General features: G+C 42.9%; 1 protein-coding gene across 5 annotated transcripts in view; it reads right to left on the bottom strand.

Moving 5' to 3' along the window:
* The window catches only part of ppp2r2c (protein phosphatase 2 regulatory subunit Bgamma), a 278,754-nt gene that overhangs the window by 60,108 nt on the left and 191,273 nt on the right, over positions 1–27,373 (bottom strand). For all 5 annotated transcript variants that reach the window (XM_033020985.1, XM_033021010.1, XM_033020976.1 and 2 more), the window contains 2 exons: positions 26,074–26,186; positions 5,075–5,252 (listed from right to left, as the gene is read on the bottom strand). In XM_033020985.1, the coding sequence (XP_032876876.1) occupies positions 5,075–5,252; positions 26,074–26,186 (291 nt within the window). The remainder of the gene's footprint in view (positions 1–5,074; positions 5,253–26,073; positions 26,187–27,373) is intronic.

Raw genomic sequence — 27,373 nt, 5'->3', positions numbered from 1 at the left:
TAAACCCTGAAATCACATCCAGTGCATGGATCACAAGGCTGCTTAAATTACTCCAGTCAAGATAATAAGCAAAAGATCGGTTGTAAATTCAGTCATCATCAATGCTAACTTTCTTTGTATTAACCCATTGCACCTTCAATCACCTTGGAAAAGATGACAACATTGGGGCACTTTGACAAAGACTCACAATCTGAAATTAGTGCAGACATGGCACATATCAAGATTCAAGTTTAGCAATTGGTTTGAGACGAAAGTGTGTGGATCCAGACTTCAGCTTCTACCTCAGGACCAAAGAAAAACTCCGCACTTAACTTTTCTTCCAGCTGCTATCTAGGCTTCAAGAACAAACTACTCAAGCAACAGTTGTATCCCATACAATTTGGAAGGCTAACCAAGCACCCCAGAAATTTAAGATACTGAATATTGATGAATTGGTTAAACAACCTATTTACAGTCATGAGTCTTAAAGATGGATATCAATGGATATTTTAAGGCAGAGACAGATGGATTATTGATTAGTACAGATGTCAGGGGTTATGGAGAGAAGGCAGGAGAATGGGGTTAGAGGAAAAGATAGATTAGCCATGATTGAATAGCAGAGCAGACTTGATGGGCCTAATTTTGCTCCTATCACTTTGGATCGGCAATTACGCTTGTATAAGAAGGGGGGCCGGGGATGGTGGGAAAGCAACTAACAACATTTTTGTTTCCACAGCAATAAAATCCATATTTTAAAATCAACCCAGCCCTTAAAACATGCAAAGTCTTTGTGGTTTACAATGAAACAAATTGAATCTAAACAATCTAATAGCAGTCTCCCATTAATTCTGCAGTTCACAGAAGTTTGTTTTATAGACCTGGTAATGTGAATTTTATAGTGACTAGTAATGTGCTTCTGGAATCAGTGCTGGGCCCATTGCTGTTTGTGGTTTATATTAACAATTTAGATGAGAATGTGCATGGCATGATGAGTAAATTTGCAGATGACACTAAAGTAGATGGTATCATAGGCAATGAAGAGTGATATCAAAAATTAAAACAGTATCTTGATCAGCTGGGCAAGTGGGCAGGAAAATGGCGAATAGAGTTCAATGTGAGGTGTTGAATTTTGGGAAGACAGTACAGGGCAGGACCTTCAGAGTGAATGGTAGGACCCAGGGGAGTGCTGTGGAACAGAGGGATATCTAGGTGTTTCCGTAAATACAGCACTCAGTGAAACTGAAGATCTCCAAGGTTTCCTGTTTTTTTATGTAATATTCCCATTGTTTCATATCCTGTGTTTTAAGTAGGATAGATCATGGAGATGAAGCAAAAATAAATAAATCTGTTTTAACAAAGAAAAATATCAGATATGTCCCTGTGTTTTCTTGCCTTTTTTTGTGACATTTTTCAAGCAGGATTTCATCGAATCCTTAGGCTAATTTATACCAGAAAGATAACATTAATTTTGCAATTAAATAACTCCCTATAAGCCAAATTCTGATTATGCTTATGATTTTTATCTTTGATCACCCTATTAGATGGTTTTCTGATGCCCCACGTTTTTGCAGCAGAACGTGAGTAGCAGTGTCTCTTTGGTCACGTGTGAAATGTGTCACGTGTGAACCGTTTTTATATTTATTGCTTATACTTTGTTTAAGCTTTCCATTGAAATGCATAATAATGAATAGCTTAAAATTATGAAATAAAAATCTAGTTTGCTTACCTATTTTAGCGATGTCTCATTCTGTAGTCCCTCACATTGTTAATGCTATTTATAGCGCTATAACGGGTTTTTCTGCACTTGTCGCAATTTTTTTTTTTTTATTCAAACGAGATTATAATGACCCTAGTGTAAACTATGGGCCACATGGTGGGCTAGGTGCCAACATTTTGTAAGGGAGTTTCAAAATCAGTAAGCGTCCCAAATGTCTTATATGTTTTATAAATCTTTTTTTTTTCCTCGTTTTTTCCCCAGATTTTGAATGTATAAAATATTGGTTGATTTTTATCACAAATTAGCTCAAAAGGATCATAGCTAGACCCATTTTTAATCCTGTGGCATTTCATTATGATTTAATAACTTATATTAACGATTTAGATGAGAATATGCATGGCATGACGAGTACATTTGCAGATGACACTAAAGTAGGTGGTATCATAGCCAATGAAGAGTGATATCACAAATTAAAACAGTGTGTTGATCAGGAGAATATCTAATGGTTAATTTTGCCACCCATGTCACGGGTTGGTACCCTTATTTACGGAAATACCCATATACATGTACAGATGTACAGTTCTCTGAAGGGAAGGTCACAAGCAGATAGGGTGGTAAAGGTGGCTTTTGGTGTATTGGCCTTCATCAGTCAAGGTGCTGAGTATAGAGGTTGGGACATTGTGTTACAGTGGTGAGGCCACATTTGGACAATTGTGTTCAGCTTTGTAACGGGTCATCCTGCTATGGAAAGGATGCCATTTAGCTGGAAAGAGTGCAGAGAAGATTTACAAAGATATTGCCAGAATTCTAGGGCCTGAGCTCTAGGTAGGGAAGGCTAGGTCATACTTCCTTGGAGCATAGGAAGTTCAGGGATGATCTTATAAAAGTGTAGAAAATCATGAAGGGAATTGATAGGGTGAAAGCACAGTCTTTTACTCAGGTTGAATGAACCAAGAACTAGAGGACATAGGTTTAAGGTGAGAAGGGAAAGGTTTAATCGGCACCCAAGGGGCAATGTTTTCACTGAGGATGGTGTATATGGAGTGAGCTGCCAGAGGACGTTGTTGAGGCAGGTACAATAATAGCATTTAAAACATACTTGTACAGGTACATGGACAGGAAAGGTTCAGAGGGATATAAACCAAATGCTGGTAATGGGATTAGCTTTTATGTGGCATCTTGGTTGGCATGGACGAGTTGGGCTGAAGGGCATGTTTCCATGCTGTATGACAATGCGTAAAGTTGGTTTGAACTGGTGATCTCATACATCTAGTGGCAGAAAATGATGATTCCAAAGCAACACTCTATAGAAGTGGGAAAAATACCTTTATTACTAATTAAACTATATCCAACACAATGTATTTGGGAGCCTTTGCTGCTGAATGCAGTAACCAAGATGAAAGGTGTCTCATTGCATTAAAACACTACTTGGTCAGGACATAGATTTACTGTAAACAATTGACATCTATCTATAGTGTGTGTGTGTGTGTGTGTGTGTGTGTGTGTGTGTGTGTGTGTGTGTGTGTGTGTGTGTGTGTGTGTGTGTGTGTGTGTGTGTGTGTGTGTGTGTGTGTGTGTGGCTGTTTGTGGGGTGGGCACGCGCTCTCCATTCAAGCAGACACTCTCATCTGTTTGTGGGGGCGGGTGCTTAGTCTGTGTGAAGACACACGCTCCTCCCCCCGAACTCCCGAGTCTTCACTGTCCCTCTCTGTGTGTTCCTCTCTGTGTGCCCCTCTCTGTGTGCCCCTCTCTGCGAGCCTCTCTCTGTGTGCCTCGGTGTTCCCACGTCCGCCCGCCCGCTCCAACCGCTCCCCGTTGTTCAAATTGCACAGAAATAAACAAAGATCCCATAGCGGCTAAAGGATCTTTGGAAAGAACGAGCGTTCTGCAGATCCGGAGGTGACCGTTCACAGCCGCCTCTAACTCACAGCTGCAAACCAAACTCCTTTGAAAAAATCTTACGAGCAGGCAAGCGAGCTTTGAAATAAACATTGCGACCCCCCTCCCCTCTCTCTCTCTCTCTCTATCCCCCTCTCTGTCTCTCTCCCCCCTCTATCCCTCTCTCCCTCCTCCTCTCTCTCCCCCCCCTCTCCCTGCCCCCCTCTCTCCCTCTCCCCCACTCTCTCTCCCTCACCCCCTCTCTCCCCCGCCTCTCTCCCCCCGCTCTCTCTCCCTCTCCCTCTCTCCCCCTCCTCTCCCCTTCCCCCCTGCCCTCCCCTAAACCCCCTTCCCCCTCCCCTCCACCCCTCCCCCCTTCCCTCCACCATCTCCCTTCCCCCCACCTCTCCCCTTCCCTTCCCACCTATCCCCCTCCCTTCCCCCCACCTCTCCCCCTCCCTTCTCACCCCATCTCACCACTTCCCTTCCCCCCTCTCAGCCCCCCCTCTCTCCTCCCATCTCTCTCTCCCCTCCTCCCCCACCCTCCCCCGTCCCTCTCCTCCACCCCCCCCCTCCACCCCCGTCTCTTGCCCTTCTGTCTCTGCCTCTCTCACTGTCTCTCCACATTCTCTCTCTGCCCTCACTCTCTACCCCCCTCTCCCTCTCTAGACGTGCCTGGGAGTTGGGGGCTATGCGTCAGTGGATAGGGCGGTTATGGGGTAAAAGGATCTAATTAATAATATTAATATAATATCAAGGGGGTAGTTAGTGTGGGGGTGGTTAGTGTGTGTGACGCCGGATGCCGCCCCACCCCCTCCCCCACAAACGCGCGTTGGGGGAACAGACCCAACGGGTCTGCACTTGGTCTAGTACACAATAAAACTGTGCCACTTGACGTTGGATCCAAACATCATTTTAAAGTATTCAATAAAAACATCCATTCCGTTAAAATAAATCTTTGCTTTTTCCACATCAGCAGGTGAACATTAATGAGGTGGTGTGATGAAACTCCTCATCTTCCATAACTGCTTTAAACCCCATAAATAAAAATACGCATTGAGCAACCGCGGTTTCACTGGGCGTTTTTAAAAATGCTCATTATGAGGATGTTCTATTGCCAATAAAATACTAAAACTATGATAAAATAAAATTGACTTGCATTTATAGGACACATTGATATGCCTCAGTGGTTCTAAAGGCATCTCCGAATTAGTGAATAACTTTTGCAGTCCCTATTCTGCGCACTTCATTTGATTTAAACAGTAACCCAAAACAGTTGAAGTTCAAAATGCAAAAAGTTTTAAATTATCAATTACTTAGAGGTATAATTGCCATAGTACTTTGATATTCCTAGCTACGACGTTTTACATAAGTGTGCATTTTATTGCCACATAATTATGCACATCTCAAGGAATTCTGTGAACATTCAGTACAACATCCTCACCACATTTAATTTTGGTAACAACAATCATCATGCATGCACACACAATAAAAGGATACTGAAACTCCTATTTGTTATTCCTAAGTGCCAGAGGTTTATCCTGAGGTCATCGGCTGACATATATGTTTCACAGTCACTGTTGACCGAAATGGAGTTGATGTGATAGGTATGGGCATTAGCAAAAATCTTCCGTGGAGTCACCTCCACCATCAGATCCATGGGTTTCAGTACTGGGACCTGGAGAGAAAAAAAAACAAACAAGCATTACAAAATAACTTGCCATCCACTTCAACATTGTTACACCTCTCAGTATTGGCCTAAATCCTGCCAATTGGTGTCAGCAGGTCAGGTTGTTGTGCCTGGGAGCATAATCACTGGAGGTAGAATTTAGTTTCAAATAATTATAATCATTGAAGATGGTGGCTCCAACTGGAAAAACAAATGGTAATTTCATTAGTGCTCTGCATTTGCAACATTCAAATCTTTAATTGGTTTAGTTTTTGAAAGCACCATTTCCGAGACCTTCAACACAATATGTTCACAGTTTTTAACTAGTTCTCTAGTTTGTTTGGGGGGGTTTTCGGGGGGGGGGAGGGGGTGATCAGTAAGCTGTATTCCCAGAGCACAGATTGAAACACAAAAGAATAGTACTCTCTTCATTCGGCTTTGAAGATTTAAATTTGGCGTTAGGTGTCAGTACTGGTTAGATATACAGGCTAGTGAAGAAAAACTGATTAATATAGTATGGCAGTGAGATGCCACATCAAAAATGCACCAAAATACCAACGGTGACGTTAATGCTCATTCTGCAAACGTTCTCCATTTGCAACAGGTTATTAAAACTTATCTTGAATTTTAACATAAAATAGAAACAGCAGGCTTTCTATACAAGGGTATTTTGGTTTTGACTCAAGGCAGTGGAAAAGTAAACCGGATAAGGTTCATGGCTTTTCTATTCCTGACTCAACTCAAATGATTCGTCGGCATGGATGGATTGGGTTGGATGGCCTGTTTCTGTGCTGTATGCAGGGCCAGATTTAGATGAAGAGAGACCCTAAGCTGTTCCACTTGTGAGGCCCCTCCCAATCCCCCCCCACCACGACCAGATGAAGATGGTCCACCAGATTGACACCGTATTGCAGCCGAGCGTGGCCAATGAAATAAGGGGCTGGAAAGCTGTGCTTATTTATTTATTTATTGCCAGTGCTAGTGTCAAGTTATTGGCTTAAAACACTATTATTCTGAAATGGAGGGCAAGGAAAATCACTGAAGGGTTGTTTGGAGACTACACTGCATTGTGACAGCATATGTACGAAAGGCCTACAACAGTGTCAAAAATATTATACACCTTGCAGGGCTCTCACTGAAGTTTTTTTCCCTGTTGCCAGCCGGGCAACCTTGGCAGTTTTTTAAGTTACCAAATGACAGTTTAGGTGGTCATTTAAGACAGCTTGCATGACGCGTGCGATAATGTGCTCGGACGAAGTGCGTAGTTACCAGTCGGAATTATGCTCAATGAAACATTCACATATTATTTCTGCTTCAAATAAAGTCACAAACTAAACACATTCACCAATCAAGACATGATATATACACAATGACATGCAGCAAAATTATAATACAGTATCTCAACTCTTTTTACACATTGCAATTAATGCAATTTCTATTATTTCTTGCCACTTCCAAACAAAAATGCGGTTGGATTATTCAGCATATGATCAACCTCGGTGAGACCAAGCGCAGGCTTGGCGATCGCTTCGCACAGCACCTCCACTCAGTTCGCAATAATCAACCTGATCTCCCGGTGGATCAACACTTCAACTCCCCTTCCCATTCCAAATCCGAGCTTTCTGTCCTGGGCCTCCTCCATGGCCAGAGTGAGGCCCACCGCATATTGGAGGAACAGCACCTCATATTTGCTTGGATAGTTTGGTGTGCAGGAACCTATTTCAGACCCAACCCTAAACGTAATATTTTCCTTTTGTCCAGAGATTCTGTCTGACCTGTTGAGTTACTCCAGCTTTTTGTGTCTATTCATATATAAATATACACCATTTTGTTTTCTCGTTTATAACATTGTTTACAGAGTACTATGTTTACATATTCTGTTGGGCTGCTACAAGGAATTCATTGTTCTAACTGGGACGCGAGAGAATAACTCTTGACTCTTGACTTACTCCGCTAATGTGTGTGATAGAACTAGAGTACGGGTGATCGGTGGTCGGCATGGACTCGGTGGGCCGAAGGGCCTGTTTTCACGCTGTATCTTTAAATTAAACTAAAAAGACTAAAACCAGAGGGAGTCTAAATATAGAAACATAGAAAATAGGTGCAGGAGTAGGCCATTCGGCCCTTCGAGCCATTCAATATGATCATGGCTGATCATCCAACTCAGTATCCTGTACCTGCCTTCTCTCCTTACCCCCTGATCCCTTTAGCCACAAGGGCCACATCTAACTCCCTCTTAAATATAGCCAATGAACTGGCCTCAACTACCTTCTGTGGCAGAGTTCCAGAGATTTGCCACTCTCTGTGTGAAAAATGTTTTTCTCATCTCGGTCCTAAAGGATTTCCCCTTTATCCTTAAACTGTGACCCCTTGTCCTGGACTTCCCCAACATCGGGAACAATCTTCCTGCATCTAGCCTGTCCAACCCCTTAAGAATTTTGTAAGTTTCTATAAGAAGGGTCTCTACTCGAAACGTCACCCAATTTCTTCTATCCAGAGTTGCTGGCTGCTCCATGGAGTTCCCCCGCACAATTAAAGCATGGAATAGTCTTCACCCGACCATAGTTACCCAACCAGACACAACTAAATTTAAGGTACCGCTTTTTTCCCCCAAGAACCCTTTTTTGCTTAAGTCCGTCAAGAGTCAAAAGGGTTTTATTGTCATGTGTCCAAGTTAGGACAATGAAATTCTTGCTTGCTGCAGCACAACAGAATATGTAAACATAATACAGAACAGGAGATAAAAGTTCAGTGTGTTTATATACCTTATACCATATATATACACAATAAATAAACAGATAAAATGCAATAGGCTGTTTTTGTTCAGCCCTCCACCACCTCCAGTTTAAATTCCATTTAGAATATTTATGGAGGACCAGGAAACGAGAAGCTAGTGTTACTCTAGGGTGTTACTCCAGGTCCAGGGTCAGGGAGTGATTCTGCGTTGGTTTTCAGCGGTCGCGGCGAGGCGGCGACTGGACAGCAATGGCGGCCAGATCTCCCACAATTCAAAGCGAGGGAGAAAGTGCCCAGCGCCGACCAGTTGCTGCAGCAGTGCGCATGCGCAGGGCGGCCGATGATGTGCTGGCCGTGGTTGTGCGCATGTGCAAGGTAGCCTGCCGTGCCGGCGGATGAGGAGTGAATGGAGAGCGGAGACCCGGCGGCCCGGGCACGGATGGCGGGCAGAGACGGAGATTGACAGACAGAGAGAGAGAGAGAGAGAGAGAGAGAGAGAGAGAGAGATAGAGAGGGGGGCCCGCCCAGAGTTGAACGGCAGGTGGCCTGCCTCGGCCGGAGGCTGCCTAGATTTCGAGGCCCTGGGCTTCAGCCTATGAAGCCTAGTGGTAAATCCGGCTCTGCAAGGCCCCCCTAGATCTCGAGGCCCTAAGCTTAAGCTTGTCAAGCTTATACGTAAATCCGGCCCTGGCTGTATGACTCAAAAACAGAGGAATGGACTTACTTCCTTTGAAAACAAAATGCAAATTTCCTGTACTACCCAGTTTTCTGCTGCCCTCCTTTAATTCACTCTGGTGCCTGCCCTAGTTTTCCCATTTGCTGGTGCCCCATCCTATTGCCCATCTATGTGCTTTACCCCTTTGTTGGGGGCTTAATTTATCAACGAGTTGTGGGCTCTCTGCCTTTTCTCATTGTCCAATTATCCCCTAATACCACATGCACTGCTGACCACCTTACAATATCCATCTACATAGTGCTTTGTCCAGACCCTCGTTTTACCACTATGCCAGGGACCTCGTCAACTGAACACATTAAATGCATAGAAAACACCAGAGCAATAATGAAAGCTTCATGCAACATGTATCAATTTGTTCTGTATTTTTCATTGAGCATTGTGTATTGCTCAAGCATTGTATCCAATTTTTGGGGGGAAGATGAAATATCTACAGGGTTATTAATCAATTGAAACCATCTTCGGGAAGCACTATACTGCAAGACAATTAGCTTTCACATATTTCCTTGAGAATGTTATCATAGGCTTAGTGTATATCTGCTCAAAGTAGAATGCACTGTAGTGTGGTCGTCATTTGGCTATAAAATTGCATCATCTCCAGCTTTTCCACAATGTCACATCGACACATTATCAGTCGGTGTTAACAAAAAATGACCTTTTCTCCAAATCCACTGACAGGCACTGTATTTCACACTGCTACATACTCCCAAGAGATTTCTTGCATCGCTCGTGATCATTTCAGCTAACATCTGATTTAATGTCTCATTCCAGCACAATGCGAAATGTAGAATAGTGCATTATTCGGCCAAAATATCTCCAAATAAGAAATCTTCGTGGTTCTATCAAAACAGATGCCTTTAATGAATAGCTTTATCTCAAGCTGGAGAAGGAGCAATTGTAGAAGATATAAGGGTTACTGGAAAAAAATGTTTATGCTTATTTCTATCTTAATAGCCTGAAGCCATACTCACCATTACTCAACACGCCCTGAATAAACACAACAGTAATACAGTACATTTTAACTTTCCCGCTTTTTCTGCAGCAAACTCAAACTCACAAAACTAAACATAGATTCTTCTAACCACCATTACGCAGATTTCCTTCACTTTGATCATTTCTGCAATTATCTTTGCATATTCAAACTGTTACTCAATTGTTCATCAATTCATTTCTCAAAATGAGATTACAATGAGGGTTGCTGTTTTACCAAAATCTGATAAATCAAACTCTCCCTTCATTACCTGGGATTATTCTGGGAAACAGATTGTTCCTTCTTGCCATCAATCTTTGGCCATGGGCATGAAAGTGATGGTGACACAAGAAAAAACGTTGTTTAAATTCAAAATTCCTCATTTTAAATCATTTCAAACCAAAGCATCTCATTACATAAAAAATCCTAAGTGGTATAACTTGATCCCCCTATCAGATAATTAAAACAAGGTTGTCAAGAGGGGTCAGGTTTATGCAAAGGAATTGGAAAGGAAGTAAGTGCATTCCTCTGTTATAGTCATACATCACAGAAACAGGCCCTCCAACCCAATCCGTCCTTGCCGACTAATCACAATAATACTTTATTGGCCAAGTATGTTTTGCAACATACGAGGAATTTCATTTAAGCTAATCCCATTTGCCCGCATTTGGCACATATCCCTCTAAACCTTTTCTATCCATGTACTTATCCGTGTCCATTAAATACTATTGTACTTGCCTCAACTACCTTCTCTGGCAGCTTATTCCATATGCCCAACACCCTCTGTATAAAAAAATGTTGCCCCTCAGGTTCCTATTAAATTTTGCCCCTCACACCATAAACTTATATCCTGATTCCCCTACCCCAAGTAAAAGACCATAGAATCATAGAATCATAGAAAGTAGGTGCGAGAGTAGACCATCAGGTCCGTCGAGCCCGCACCGCCATTCACTCATGGCTGAACACTAAACAGACACACTTACCCACAAACAGTAGACACAAGACACAGAACACAAGACACTACCCTCCCCTCTATACCGCTATCACCCCTCTCCACCCCAAGAACCGCGTGATCTCCTGGGGGAGGCAAAAAACCGGATAAAAACCCAGGTCCAATTCGGGAAAAAAATCCGGGAAATTCCTCTCCGACCCCAATCCAGGCGATCGACACTTGTCCAGGAGATCACTCAGGTCTACTATACTAACCATACCTAGGTCCATATCCCTGCCCTCTCCCCGTAGCCCCTTATCCCCTTGGCAGCTAAAAAACCATCTATCTTTGACTTAAATAAATTTAACGTTTCTGCTTCCACTGCTCCCTGGGGCAGTGAACTCCACAAACTAACCACCCTCTGGGTGAAGAAGTTTTTCCCCATCTCAGTTTTAAAAGAGCCCCCCCTCACTCTGCAACTATGTCCCCTAGTTCTAGCCTCCCCGATCATTGGGAACATCCTCGGTGCATCCACCCGATCAAGGCCCCTCACGATCTTATACGTTTCAATGAGATCGCCTCTCATTCTTCTAAACTCCAAAGAGTAGAGTCCCAGCTTATTTAACCTTTCCTCATATGTCAATCCCCTCATTGCAGGAATTAATCTTGTAAACCTTCGCTGCACTGCCTCCAGGGCTAGTACATCCTTTCTTAAGTATGGACCCCAGAACTGTACACAGTATTCCAAATGTGGTCGCACTAATACCGTGTACAGCGCATTTAGATAAAGCACTTTCAGATGATTTTTACTACCCTTCCTTCCGTTTTTGCCCCTTTTACATCTAGAGCTTTATCTTCACACATTCTGGATCCTCCTGTCACATTTTGATTTTCCGCTTCCCTAGCCTCCCTTAGCTCACTGTACCCTTACTAAATCACTGTACCTTTAACCAAAAAGCAGAAATGCTAACCTGAGGTTGCACCCAATCAGCTGCTTCCCCTAGTCTGCTCCCACCATGCATTCACCCTATCCAGTCCCCGCATTATTTCATCCACTACCTGTCTGAAGAAGGGTCTCGACCCAAAATGTCACCCATTCCTTCTCTCTAGAGATGCTGCCTGTCCCGCTGAGTTACTTCAGCATTTTATGTCTATCTTTGGTTTAAATCAGCATCTGCAATTCCTTCCTACACACTATAAAAGTTACCTCAGCCACCTGTACTCCAAGTAAATAAAGAACCAGCTTGCCCAACCTCTCCATTCAGATCAGGCCCTCAAGAACTGGCAACATCCTTATCAAGTTTGGATTAGCTTCCTTGACAACATGTTCCAGAAGATAGATAGCAGTAAGACACACTTAGGGAAACAGCGGGAATTAAATTACATTTCTGCTCACCTACACTGCAGAGTCCAAAAGAAACTGAGCAGCCAACAAGCGACTCAAGCTCCCTGGCTTACAGCCAGAGACCTAGGTTCGATCCTGATTAGGAGTGCATGCTGTACAGAGTTTGCACGTTCTCCCTGTGAACCTGGTTTTCTCCAGGCGCTCCGCTTTCCTCCCACGTTCCAAAGACGCACGGGTTTGTAGGTTAATTGGTGTGTAAATGTCCCTAGAGTAGGGGATAGAATCAGTGTATAGGGTGATTGATGGTCAGTATGGACTCTGTGGGCTGATGGGCCTGTTTCCAAGCCATATCTCTAAACTAAACTTTAAATTAAATGTCCACTGTAAGCCATTTTCTTTTTTTAATTTGACTGGTCTAACAATGGTCAGGAAAGTGATATTGCAAGAAAATTGCAAGGCAAGGAAATTGCTAGATATTCCCTAAAGCTTTGTTACATTTCCAGTTATTACTTTAGCTTGCACAACCTGTTCAACCCTGCACACACAGTTCTGTAGAGCACTATTCAGCTAACAGGCTAGGTCCTGGAATAAATAAAATGGGGAATATTAATGCTACATTTTAGTCTAAGCTTTCAGACAATTCTCAAAGCACCGGGTTCCAGAATTGGGTAAATTATTTATAAAAATCTTTTACTTTCACCATGTGTTAAGGCCCGAAGGGGAGTTAGGTCACAATGCAGCTCTGCCATTGAATACAGGCTGAGATGTCCGAGTTAATGAATATCCCATTAATACTGAAGACAACTTCCTTTCTCTCAAGTTACAGAGATGGTCGATAACCCACTTCCCACCTCAAGGCTGCCTTGTGGAATTCTCTCAAGCAGTATGGGGCGGTGGTACAATAAAAATTGTGTTCTGTAACAGGGACTCAAGATCTATTTTATTTCTCAGGTACATTAAGACGCACAATATGACACTGTTTGGCACAGTGGTGCAACTAGTAGATCCGTTTCCTCACAGCACCAAACGCCCAATTACAATCCTGAGAGCTAGCGCTGTCTGTGACATTTGCAAGTTCTATGTGTGACATGCGAGTTTCCTCTGGGTGCTCCGATTTCCTCCAACATGCCCAAAGAGAGGGCTAATTTGTTAACTGACATTTGCAGCTCAATAACAGAGCTGTAAATTGGCCTCAGTGGATGAATGACAGGTAAACTTTGGTAGTTGATGGGAACCAGTAAAATGATTTCGGGTTGGATGAGTGTAAATGGGTGCTTGATGGTTGGCATGGGCTTAGTGAGCTGAAGGGTCTCATTCTATGCTCTCTCTCTCTCTAAGTATGATCGATACAAATTAGACAATTTTTGCAACAACCCTGCCAAGCAAAATACACCCTCCACAGGACCAAGAGGAAGAACGACAACAACTGACTGATTTGAAGGAAGTCGGTATTTCAACAGACATGCTAGAACATTGCCAGAACTGCTGGGGGAACAGCATGCTCATGCACAGGATCCTGTTCCAGCAGACCATGGTCAGCCACAATTTCCAATTTACTTATGAACGTAGGTGTGAAACTTTTCACATCCGTAGACCACAGCTGGAAGTTCCCATTCGATCTTGGCATATTTTGGCTGGTGTTTTTGAAGAGAATGCAACTGGTCTACCACCTTGAGGTAGAGTCGCACCTACTCCCTTCTGAGATGCGTCCATTTGGAAATTGACAGGCTTTCCTCTATTGTAGTAGTGCAGTGTTGCCTCACTTGTGATCAATTGTTTGAGTCTGTTGAAATCTTGTTCACGGGAGGTAGTCCATTGGAAATCAACATCCTCTTTTAACATCTCTCCAAGGTTGGCTGTGTGTTCTGCAAGTTTGGGGATGAAGGAGCCCATGTATTGTACTAGTCCTAGAAAGCTTCGAAGTTCTTTCTTCTCAGTTGGTGCCTTCATTTCACTGATGACCCTCACCTTATCCTCATTTGGTTTTACTCCATCTGCAGTGTAGTTCAAACCATAGAATTGACATTCTGATTCTTTAACGATGCACTTCGCAGCATTCAATTTTGTGCCAGCCCTTCTGGTTTTTCAATTGCCTCGTGGAGGCTACAGTCATGGACTTTGTCATCTTGTCCAAAGACTTGGATGTCAGCGGATATCCCAACTGCTCCTTTTCACTCATGGTAAGTTTTGTCTATTTTCTGTTGGAAGTAATCTTTTGTTGAACATTTGAGTCTTCAGTAGCTGATTAAAATATATGTAGCACTTGTGCATCGTATACCACTGCCACCATATTATGTTTTGTGTTGCTTTGAGATATTTCAAGAAAAAGAACAGAGACAGCACTCTGTGTCGTGGTTCTCTTTTACTAGTGCAGTGTTCTACAGGCAGCCGCTTGCACGGAACAGAACATTTCTTCTGAAATGTTTTGAGGATGTAACTAGGAATTGGACAAGGGAGAGCCAGTGGATGTAGTATACCTTGACTTTCAGAAAGCCCCACATAGGAGATTAGTGGGAAAGATTAGAACACATGGTAGACATAAATGCTGGAGAAACTCAGCATCTATGGAGCAAAGGAAATAAGCAACGTTTCGGGTCGAAACCTTTCTTCAGACTCAGTAGTCAACAAAATAGAGAGAGTACAGAGGAGATTTACTAGAATGTTGCCTGGGTTTCAGCAACTAAGTTACAGAGAAAGGTTGAACAAGTTAGGGCTTTATTCTTTGGAGCGCAGAAGGTTAAGGGGGGACTTGATAGAGGTTTTTAAAATGATGAGAGGGATAGATAGAGTTGACGTGGAAAAGCTTTTCCCACTGAGAGTAGGGAAGATTCAAACAAGGGGACATGACTTGAGAATTAAGGGACTGAAGTTTAGGGGTAACATGAGGGGGAACTTCTTTACTCAGAGAGTGGTAGCTGTGTGGAATGAGCTTCCAGTGAAGGTGGTGGAGGCAGGTTCGTTTTTATCATTTAAAAATAAATTGGATAGTTATATGGATGGGAAAGGAATGGAGGGTTATGGTCTGAGCGCAGGTATATGGGACTAGGGGAGATTATGTGTTCGGCACGGACTAGAAGGGTCGAGATGGCCTGTTTCCGTGCTGTAGTTGTTATATGGTTATATGGTTTTGAGTCGAAACCCTTCTTCAGAGATGCTGCCTCACCCGCTGAGTTTCTCCAGCATTTTTGTCTACCTTCGGTTTTCCAGCATCTGCAGTTCCTTGTTAGAATACATGGTATTCAGGTAAGGTACTGACATGGATAGAAAATTGGTTCGCAGACAGGAAACAAAGAGTAGGGATTAACAGGTCCTTTTCAGAATGGCAGGCAGTGACTAGTGGGTACCGCAAGGCTCGGTGCTGGGACCGCAGCTATTTACAATATACATGAATGATTTAGATGAAGTGATTAAAAGTAACATTAGCAAATTTGCAGATGACACAAAGCTGGGTGGCAGTGTGAACTGTGAGGAGGATGCTATGAGGATGCAGGGTGAAATGAACAGGTTGAGTGAGTGGGCAGATGCATTGCAGATGCAGTTTAATGTGGTTATATGTGAGGTTAACCACTTTGGTGGCAAGAACAGGAAGGCAGATTATTATCTGAATGGTCTGGGTCTCCTTGTAGATTAGTCACTGAAAGTAAGCATGCAGGTACAGCAGGCAGTGATGAAAGCTAATGGCATGTTGGCCTTCATAACAAGAGGAGCAAAGAGGTCCTTCTGCAGTTGTACAGGGCCCTGGTGAGACCACACCTGGAGTATTGTGTGCAGTTTTGGTCTCCAAATTTGTGGAAGGACATTCTTGCTATTGAGGGAATGCAGCATAGGTTCACGAGGTAAATTCCCAGGATGGCTGGGCTTGTACACTCTGGAATTTAGAAGGATGAGAGGGATTCTTATTGAAACATATAAGATTATTATGGGATTGGACAAGATAGAGGCAAGAAATATGTTCCCGATGTTGGGGGAGTGCAGAGCCAGAGGCCACAGTTTAAGAATAAGGGGTAGGCCATTTAGAATGGAGATGAGGAAAAACCTTTTCACCCGGAGAGTTGTGAATCTGTAGAATTCTCTGCCTCAGAAGGCAGTGCAGGCCAATTCTCTGGATTCTTTCAAGAGAGAGTTGGATAGAGCTCTTAAAGATAGTGGTATCAAGGGATATGAGGAGAAGGCAGGAACGGGGTACTGAATGTGAATGATCAGCCATGATCACATTGAATGGCGGTGCTGGCTCAAAGGATCGAATGGCCAACTCCTGCACCTATTGTCTGTTGTCTGTCTAGATCACATGACTTAACTACGTCATGCACCTAATTTGCATGTTACAACCCAGTTTCAATTGTACCAATATAACAAGGGGGTATATGGTTTGCTGGTTATTGATACTAAAACCGTTGCAAAACAAATTAATTTAGCAGTGACACATTGTGCAGCGTCAGTGGGTGTAAAATGTTCGCACATTCTCCGTGACCACGTGCGTTTCCTCCAGGTGCTTTAATTTTCTTCCACATCCCAAAGACAAGCAAGTTTGTAGATTAATGGCTTCTGTAAATTGCCCCTTGTGTTCAAGATGTGGGTGCAGAAGTGGCATGACAGAGAGGTGGTGTAAACAGGTGATTGATGGTAGGCATCAAATTGGTGGGCTGAAGCCAGGGCTCCATTCCATACTCGATCTTTCAATTCAACGTGGCATTGGCTCTTTAGCTATATTCAATTCAATACAGCCTTACTTTGTCAGCCTTCTGGTCAGTTGTCAAAAATCAGGTACTGATCACCATTAGTATGCACATTGGGAGAGAAGAGGTGGATTGAAAAACTATTGTGATCTTTATAAAATGTCACGCATTTGAACCCTGTTTAACACAACCAAGACTTAATCTCCCACTAAACATTAAAACATCTTGTATACAGGATTCATGACATCACCTTTTCGGAATAGAAATCCATCAATTTCAGAGGGGCACGTGACATATTAATACCTAATCCTATAATAATGGTATTTCAATATAATTGCAATAGGACGGTGTGAACATTGGAATAATCCCAGCCTACAGGCATCTGCTTCTTTTATCATTCCCCTTTTCCTACTCCACAACCTACATCCCTCCCTTCTCACCAATCTCCTTATATAATTCCCATCAGCACGATCTTACTTTATCCATTGCTGGCTTTGGAAGACGGAGCTCATCCGGGTAAATGTCAACCTCTGTCATCTTGCCGAGTGCACTGGTGCCTTGAGCAGGAGCTCTGACGCCAACTTCCACTCTAAGTTGTTCAGAGCTTGCATATTTTATGGGACGAGAGTCATACCAAGATGAAAATGCTATATTTGATTCCTGAAAGGAGCCCTTGGGAGCCAGAGCAAAAATGCCTTTGATAGCTGCCCAAAGGCCAATACAGGAGCCGCATGATGCACCAAATGAGGCCACATTGCCACTAACTTAAATAGAAACAGCAGGCTGCAAGTGCAACTATAGCAATTATTCCAGGGGTTGGGTTTGGAGCTACTCCAAGGAATGTATTTGGGAACAACAGCAAAAGCACTCAGAGATGCAAGAGACTGCAGATACAGGAATCTGGAGCAAAACCCGATGCAGGGTCTCCACTTGAAACATCGACAATTCATTCCGCCCTACCCCACCCCTTCCCTCCAAAGAGGCTGTTGGACCCACTGAGTTCACACCAGCAGTTTAAAAAACACACCAGAACCACAAGGATCCTTGAATTATCCCACAAACAAGTTGTAACCAATGCACGAATCGCATGAATCTCTTACTGAGCGGCAATCGCAGTATGAACACCCCACATGCCTTAATAACGCAATATTCCTTGCTTCACAGGTGATTGACATGGAAACACGTGATATTTCCAACAGTATCTTCTTTGGGGATGAGAAGAAGCCATGTACAAATGCCCAGAAGTGATCCTAAGACACCCATCTTCCCCCTCCGTCTCAAACAACTGCAATGTTCCATGTAGTGCACGGTCTCAGCAAAGCCGGGGCGCAAAAGAGCAGAGACGTCCACCATTCCACTGAGCGGAGGCCAGGGGATTCCAGGTCTCAGTGGGGGATCAGCTACTCTGGTGAGTAGATGACAGAAAGTTGCCCTCTCTATGTACGGCAAGTAGCGCGGCTGATCCAGCCATCTTCTGCCCATAAATATTAATCACCCGTATATACTCCAGGTGCTGCTTATTGAAAAATGTGGCCCATTGTTAACTTATCTTTATTCTCCTCTTTGCCTCTATTCTCATTTTATCAAAAATGCAATTGCTCTCCCCCTCCCCCGAACATGAGAACCTGGCAAAATCCAGTGGAGTAATACAGCAATAGTTTTAATTATAAGAAAGCCTGCAGAGCAAGAGCACATCAGCCTCTTTTCAATCTAGCGATTGATGACCCGTGAGATGGATTGATGGGCAAAATGTTACATTTCAATGCTTAACACGCGGCTTGGCTAATAAATTGGATGGTTTAATCAAAATTAATCCCCTTCAAAGCAAGAAAATGATTACAACAGTGGGCTGCATAGGGATGCCATCACTACCTAGCTACAATAAAATAATGCGATTCTCTGAGATGCAAGACAAAGTTAAACGTTTGCAACTACACATATTGCCACGCTTGTCACGTATTAAACATTTGGAAACCAGACAAAAGGGGCTTATGGGAATGTCATCCATTAACTGCATGTTTAAAAGTTATTACATACCTAAAACAGATATATTTCTGACTTTACATTTGATCCCCACTTCTACATTTTTGTAAAATGCAGATGGCCTGATATTTGCAACTATCTGCTTCTTACTGCTTCTCCAAGAGGAATTCATGGTATTTTTACTCAAGCCAAATTAAAACAGACATGTTTGGGATACAGTAGGAATCTGGCTAAGGCAAAACAACATCTTCTGGGATAATACCATGGAGATTAAGCACCAACAATCAAGCAGAAGAAATGCATTTGGCAAGGTTTATGGCCAACAATAACAAGACATTAATTTCTTCCAGCAGTTTCACATAGTTAAATGGTCAAAATCACTGTTATATTGGCAAAGAAAATACACAGAGAAAAAACCCCATTCATATCCTTGTATCATCACTACTTAAGAATATCAATTATGCCCCCAGGCCACCAGTTTAAATAAGAAAGAGCAAAGAACAGTTCCCATTGTTGCTTTTTTGTAGTAATAGTGCATTTATAGTCTTAGTTTTAATTTGATTTTTCCCCAAATCCTTTCACACACCAAAACACTAATGCAATTCACAAAAGGACCCAGACTGACGACAAAGCTGTAGTTGCACTTGTAGATGGCAGAGAAAGTTGTAAATAGACGATGGCATCTTTCTTGGTCAAAAGAAGAAAACAGCCATGCATATCTGGTGGAGACTATTTATAAATAATTGTAAATACATCAGATGGGATAAAATTAACTGAAGAGTTCACCACTTCATTGTCCACTTGCCTCTTGGATAAAGGCTTCATGCTTAACTACATTTTGAGCTAGAAATGTAATTGTTTATAATTGAAGGCTTGTGCTATGTGAAGATTTGAGGAATAGTTTCCACATGCAGTGTGGACACATGGCCTTAGGCCCAACTTGCCCACACCGACCAACATGTTCTATCTACACTGGTCCCACTTGCATGCATTTTGCCCATATCGCTCTAAAGCTGTCCTATCCATGTACCTGCCGAATTGCTTCTTAAACATTGTGATAGTCCCTGCCTCAACTATCTTCTCTGGCAGCATGTTCCATACAGCCACCACTCTTTGAATGAAAAAGCTACCCATAAGGTTCCTATAAAAATAATTCCCCTTTTACCTTAAACCTATGCTTTCTGGTTCTCAATTCCCCTATTCTGGGCAAGATATTCTGTGCATCTAACTGATCCATTCCTTTCATGATTTTACACATGATAAGATCACCCCTCATCCTGCTGCACTCCATGGAATAGAGAGTCCCAGCCTGCTCAACCTCTCCCTTGAGGCCCTTGAGTCCTGGCAACCTCCCTGTAAATCTTCTCTTCACCCTTTCCAGTATGACGTCTTTCATATAACATGGTGCCCAGAACTGAACACAATACTGCAAATGTGGCCTCACCAATGTCTTGTACAACTGCAACATGTCCACCCAACTTCTATACTCAATACTCTGACTGATGAAGGCCAATGTGCCAAAAGCCTTTTTGACCACCCCATCACCCCAGGCAGTGTGAACTGCGAGGAGGATGCTATGAGAATGCAGGGTGACTTGGACAGGTTGGGGGAGTGGGCAAATGCATGGCAGATGAAGTTTAATGCGGAGAAATCTGAGGTTATCCACTTTGGTAGCAAAAACAGGAAGGCAGATTACTATCTAAATGGCGTCAAGTTGGGAAAAGGGGAAGTGCAACGGGATCTGGGGGTCCTTGTACATCAGTCTATGAAAGTAAGCATGCAGGTACAGCAGGCAGTGAAAAAAGCGAATGGCATGTTGGCCTTTATACCAAGAGGAATCAAATATAGAAGCAAAGAGGCCTTCTGCAGTTATACAGAGCCCTAGTGAGACCACACCTGGAGTATTGTGTACAGTTTTGGTCCCCTAATTTGAGGAAGGACATTCTTGCTATTGAGGGAGTGTAGCGTAGGTTTACAAGGTTAATTCCCGGGATGGCGGGACTGTCATATGCTGAGAGAATGGAGCAGCTGGGCTTGTACACTCTAGAGTTTAGAAGGATGAGAGAGGATCTCATTGAACCATATAAGATTGTTAAGGACTTGGATACGCTAGAGGCAAGAAACATGTTCCTGATGTTGGGGGAGACCAGAACCAGGGTTTAAGAATTAAGGAGTTTAAGAATAAGGAGTAAGCCATTTAGAACGGAGACGAGGAAACACTTTTTCTCACAGAGAGTGGTGAGTCTGTGCCTCAGAGGGCGGTGGAGGCAGGTTCTCTGGATGCTTTCAAGAGAGAGCTAGATAGGGCTCTTAAAAATAGCGGAGTCAGGGGATATGGGGAGAAGGCAGGAACGGGGTACTGATTGGGGATGATCAGCCATGATCAGATTGAATGGCGGTGCTGGCTCGAAGGGCCAAATGGCCTACTCCTGCACCTATTGCCTATTGTCTACCTGCGATGCCACCTTCAAGGAATTATGTATCTGCACTCCTTCATCCCTCTGCTCTGTAACACTTCCCAGAGCCTGACCATTCATTGTGTAGGTCCTGCCCATGATAGATTTTCCAAAATCAACGCCTCACATTTCTCCGTATTAAATTCCATCAACCATTCCTCAGGTCACCTGGCAAACAGATCAATATCATGCTGCCATTTTTAACAACCATCTTCACTATCTGCAATACTACCCACTTTTGTATCATTTGCAAACTTGCTAATCTTGCCACGTACATTCTCATCCAAATCATTGAGATAGATGACAAACATGTAATGGGGCCCCGGTCCCAAATCCTGAGGCACACCACTAATCACAGGCCTCCAATCAGAGAAGCATCCTTCCACCGTCTCCCTCTGCTTCCTTCCATGAAGCAAATTTCTATCCATTCAATTATCTCTTCTGGGATCCCATGTGATCTAACCTTCCAGAGCAGCCAACCATGTGGAGCAATGAAGAGAGATTCCATAGCATTCACTTATGTGCAGCTGACAAAGGGAAACTTTACCATTATCCTTCCACTTACAAATACATTGCTCAGTCCACAGCACTGTCAATTGGTGTGCATAGTCACAAGTAAACGACCCAAGAGATTTGTCATCCTGACCTTTGCACTGGGTGCCCACCTCCCAAGTTACGTCTCACTGGACAGAGATCCATGCTTTCCTCACTCACTACCCACCTGCAACTGGAAGCAACAATTAATCCTCAAACTGCAGAGCATCCTGGACAAGACAGCTCACCCCCTCCATGACACACTGGTCAACCTGAGGAGTACCTTCACCAACAGATTAGTTCCACCAACATGCAGGACAGAATGCCACAGGAGATCCTTCTTCCCTGTGACTATTAAACTGTACAACTCCTCCCCTTCTGTTGTGCGGTAGACTGGCTCCCCCCCTCCTCCTCCCCCCCCCCCCCCCCCCCCCCCAATGTTTGCACATCGCCAATCCTTTCCACTCATCACTTTAATTTCATGTTTCATGTATTTTGTGTGTCATGACTGTTGGCAGATCAATTTCCCTCCTGGGATAAATGAAGTTCAATCATATCATATTTTTATGCCAGTGCTATCAATTGGGATATCACTTGGATCCGAAACCAGTTGTAGGATTACATCTCTGAAGACTATCCATTGGCATCAGTGTTATGGTGGAGCCTATTGTGAGATAAGAAAGTCATATTTTTTTTCAGATGTTCAATTTTTGTTAATACATCGTTGTAGCATCTCACATTTGCTAATTAAGATCACACTATGATCATGAAAAAAAATTCCAGAGCTCCAAGCATGACAGAGTCATTCTGCAACAGTCCAGAAAGCCAATAGCGTCTGCAGCATTCATCCGCTGGCCAACTTTTGCTTTGAAACTTGTTGATTAATGGGGGATCACTCCACCCCAATTTACACTTCAACGGATTGAACTAGCAGCAGCTCTTTCAACTTCTCATCTATTATAATTGACAAATGGAGTGAGCAGAAGATAGACCATGTTCGTTTATTTTAGGTATACAGGGCGGAAACAGGCCCTTCATCCCATCGAGTCCACACCAACCAGCAATCCCCGCACACTAACAGTATCCTACACACACAAGGGATAATTTACAATTTTACCAAGCCAATTAACATACAAACTTGTTTGCCTTTGGAGTGTGGGTGGAAACCAGAGCTCCCGGAGAAAACCCATGCAGGTCACGGGGAGAACATACAAACTCCGTACAGACAGCACCCTTATTCAGGATCGAACTTGGGTTTAAGGCATAGAAACATAGAAAATAGGTGCAGGAGTAGGCCATTCGGCCCTTTGAGCCTGCACCGCCATTCAATATGATCATGGCTGATCATCCAACTCAGTATCCTGTACCTGCCTTCTCTCCATACCCCCTGATAACTTTAGCCTCTTAAATATATCCAATGAACTGGCCTCAACTACCTTCTGTGGCACAGAATTCCACAGATTCACCACTCTCTGTGTGAAAAATGTGTTTCTCATCTCGGTCCTAAAAGACTTCCCCCTTATCCTTAAACTGTGACCCCTTGTTCTGGACTTCCCCAACATCGGGAACAATCTTCCTGCATCTAGCCTGTCCAACCCCTTAAGAATTTTGTTCAAAAGGGAACTGCAGATGCTGGAATATCGAAGGTACACAAACTTGCTGGAGGAACTCAGCGGGTGCAGCAGCATCTATGGAGCGAAGGAAATAGGCGACGTTTCGGGCCGAAACCCTTCTTCAGACTGAAGAAGGGTTTCGGCCCGAAACGTCGCCTATTTCCTTCGCTCCATAGATGCTGCTGCACCCGCTGAGTTCCTCCAGCAAGTTTGTGTACCTCCCTTAAGAATTTTGTAAGTTTCTATAAGATCCCCCCTCAATCTTCTAAATTCTAGCGAGTACAAGCCGAGTATCCAGTCTTTCTTCATATGAAAGTCCCGCCATCCCAGGAATCAGTCTGGTGAACCTTCTCTGTACTCCCTCTATGGCAAGAATGTCTGTACACAAGAAAACTGTACACAATACTCCAGGTGTGGTCTCACAAGGCCCTGTACAACTGCAGTAGAACCTCCCTGCTCCTATACTCAAATCCTTTTGCTATGAATGTCAACATACCATTCGCTTTCTTCATTGCCTGCTGCACGCCTACTTTCAATGACTGGTGTACCATGACACCCAGGTCTCGTTGCATCTCCCCTTTTCCTAATCGGCCACCATTCAGATAATAGTCTACTTTCCTGTTCTTGCCACCAAAGTGGATAACCTCCACATTATACTGCATCTGCCATGCATTTGCCCACTCACCCAACCCATCCAAGTCACCTTGCAGCCTCCTAGCATCCTCCTCACAGCTAACACTGCCCCCCTGCTTAACAATGTCACTCTCCATCCTAATCAGACTGTAACAGATTGTTTAAAAATATTAAGAAACAACCAAAGGAAAAAAGCTCAAACTAATACGTTTCCTGATATACCATATCTCCTAATGGGGGATAACTAGCACATCACTTTATCATGTGTAGTAGGATCTAATGTTTGGTTTGAAGTACCAAGTTTATTCTACAAACAACTGATACATAGAAACACATTTAATTTCAAAGTTCTCGTACCCCGTGTGTCCAATTGCATTATTTGGGGCAAGCAAAATGACATGTAAACAATCATGCAGTATTGATATTTCGCCTTCAATGTATTTTATGTCACCAACATGTTTTGTTCAGAAGAATAGCGTGGGCAGCAGATTAGAGTATACAAACAACTAAAAAGAGCCCAGAACAATCTTGCCTTAAACAAGACTTCCTGTTAATGCTCTTTCAAATGCACTTTGTGTTAAAAATGCTTTTTGTCTCCCCAGAGTTCTAATGAGGTTACTTCAGCAACAGAGGAAACATCACTGTGAAGTTAAGCTATTGTTTGGGAATCTCAACATGCATTAGTTTGACATGGAGCTGAATTTGGCGGAGGTGAATTCATGCTTGTGCTACTTTGTGACAGTTTTTGTGTCTCAGCTGCAGCAGACCAGGATATCCACAGTTGTTTCAAGGTGATCACATTAAGGTGTAATTGACAGTTTAGTCAGGGTTTGATGACTGAAGCAAACCAAAAAGAAAAAGCACAATTATTTTTCCATGATGCAAAATAAGCAGCTATTGACCAAATTGTCCTGAAAACAGTATTGGGTTCATTGGGTCTGAAGAAGGGTCTCGACCCGAAACGTCACCCATTCCTTCTCTCCAGAGATGCTGCCTGTCCCGCTGAGTTACTCCTGCTTTTTGTCCATCTTGGGTTCATTCAGGCAAGATTATTAAAATTAGATTAGTTTAGTTTACATTTGGATTATCTCACGTGGCAGCTATTTTCATCAAACATCTAGTTAAAAACATGTAATCTGCATTCAATAAACAGAGGGCGTTTTTTTCCAACCCCCATTGAAATCAACCAGGTTTCAGATTCTGCTAGAAGCAAGAATGTGGGTGATGCAAGAACAATATACAGGATAGTAGTCAGATATTTTAGAACACATTTTTCCATAACAATGAGAAAGATTTTAACCAGGTTGCTCAGTCACATTAAGTAGCCCTCTCTTGTGATTCAATTCCACCAGTGAAAGGAATGTGTGCGGCTGTGACCTCACTTTAGGTATGTTACAATACTAACCTTCAGCAGCGCTGCAGTTCTGCCACTGCCGTGTTTGCGACTTTGTCGCCTTTAAGGGGGGGGGGGGGGGGGTCAGGATTAAAATGCCGTTTTTTCCTGCATGTCCGAGATATTTTCTCGGGCTGCCAGCTGATGCTGAAAAATCAGTCTGACTTGCGTTCTCAAAAGTTTTTTTTTTAAATCGCGGAACAATTTAATCGCTGGAGTAAAATAAAAAATGACTTCTAACGCCGTCAACGCTGACAACGGGACGGATCTCACGTAGGGGACAGAAGGCAAGTTATTTATTTTACATATAAACTTGCTTCTTAGGATGACTTTAATCAAAATTTCCTTGGCGAAAATGTGATTATGGCCCCATGTTTAGATCTAGTAATTGAATTTTGTAATTAGCTACAATTAGGTAACTAACTAACTATATGCTTTAATTTCTGGTCATCCAAGTAAGATTGTTTCATATTTGTTTCAGAATGCTTCAATCTATAATAACTGAAAATTTCCTTCAGTTGTCTTAATTTTTAAGAAAGTTATGGACTTTTGACTGTCCTCGATCACAGCTTTTGTGTTAAGTCAATGGAAAAGCAAGTTGCTAATTTCCGAGTATGAAAATGCCCATAACCTTTTTAATACTGAAGATATGAAAGTGAATTAGGTGTCAAATTAAACTTCTTTTTATGCTTTATCTGATGAGATAAATTGCAGACTTGATTTTAAAAATCTCAAAATGTTGGCTAAATCTGAGCGTGTTATAATGGCAACTACTTGCAAAAAAGTCTGACAAAGATCGAGGTTCAATTTGTGAAGTAGATGCTCACCTGCAGCACTGTGACCGTTGATAAATCCTTCACTCTACCTTCTTCATCTTTGAGGTTATAACCTTCCGGCCTCTTGTCCCTTTCACTGACCTTCCATAATTTGATTGTTTTATCTGTGCACACCAGAGGACATTACATGGTGTTAGTAACAAAGAATGCACAATAGGAGCCAAATAATAGAAATCACATCATCCCCCCCCCCCCCACACACACACACACACACTTCATATGCACATTAATTCACTGATAATGAGCTCAAATGACCCATCAAAACAGATGGACATTATCTGTGTACAGGGAGAATCATTCACAAATGCTTGGGAATTCATCCCCAGGTGGTGTACAATTCTGGTCTTCTGCTCTGGGAAGGATCTCATTAAACTGGAAATAGCGCAATAAAGATTTACGTGGATGTTACTGGGTCTGGAGAGTTTTGAATTATAAGGGAAGGTTAGATCTGTTTCCATGGAGTGCAGGAGGCTGAGGAGTAACCAGAAAGGTTTATTAAATCCTGAGGGGTACAGATAAAAGGCGATTAACTGCAGAATTTTCACCAGCAGAGAGGAGCCTCTGGCAATGGTTGAAAGGGAAATGTGAAAGATTTAAGAGGGACCCAAGGGGCAACTTTTTTCCCCCTCACACAGAGGGTATTTGGAATGAGCTGTCAGAGGACGTGGTGGCAGCAGGTATAATAATATTTTTAAAAGTTTGGCAGATACATGGATAGAGAAGATACGGAGTGACGTGAGCCAAGTACAGGCAAGTGGGATGAGCTCAGTTGGGCAACCTGCTCATCTTGGATGAGTTGGGTTGAAAGACCTGGTTGTGTTCTGAAAAGCTCAATGTCTACGCCTCAGGAGTCAATACAGGGCCTTGCTTTAACATTTCTTCCAAAAGATGGCATCTCTGAATGTACTACACCTCCCTTATCCTCACATAAAGCGATGTTTTGTTCTCAAGTTTACAAAGTGTGAGCTAAATTCCCGATTTTCAGATTAAAGGAGCAGAGCTGCCGTAATGATTCCAAGTGTAAATCACAAGCTGAGCTCGTGATCAACACCATTTACTGTTCTGTGCTTGAGGATTTCCCTGGCCTGTTAAACTAAAAATAGGTCTCCAATACATTCCTTTCAGTTTAAGAAAAAATATTTGCTCACACCATTTCTCAACAATCTATTGTTCTGATGACTCGCATGATCAACATGTTAATAATAGTCAATTCATAATTAGCAACCAGAATAATCCTTCATAGGTAATTGTATTTTGGTGGGGATTTACAGAATAATTCTTCCATTAGGTT

This window comes from Amblyraja radiata, chromosome 1, assembly GCF_010909765.2.
Source record: "Amblyraja radiata isolate CabotCenter1 chromosome 1, sAmbRad1.1.pri, whole genome shotgun sequence".
NCBI classification, from domain to species: domain Eukaryota; kingdom Metazoa; phylum Chordata; class Chondrichthyes; order Rajiformes; family Rajidae; genus Amblyraja; species Amblyraja radiata.
The sequence above is the reverse complement of the archived record's forward strand: the minus strand, read 5'-3'. Positions and strand labels throughout refer to the sequence as shown.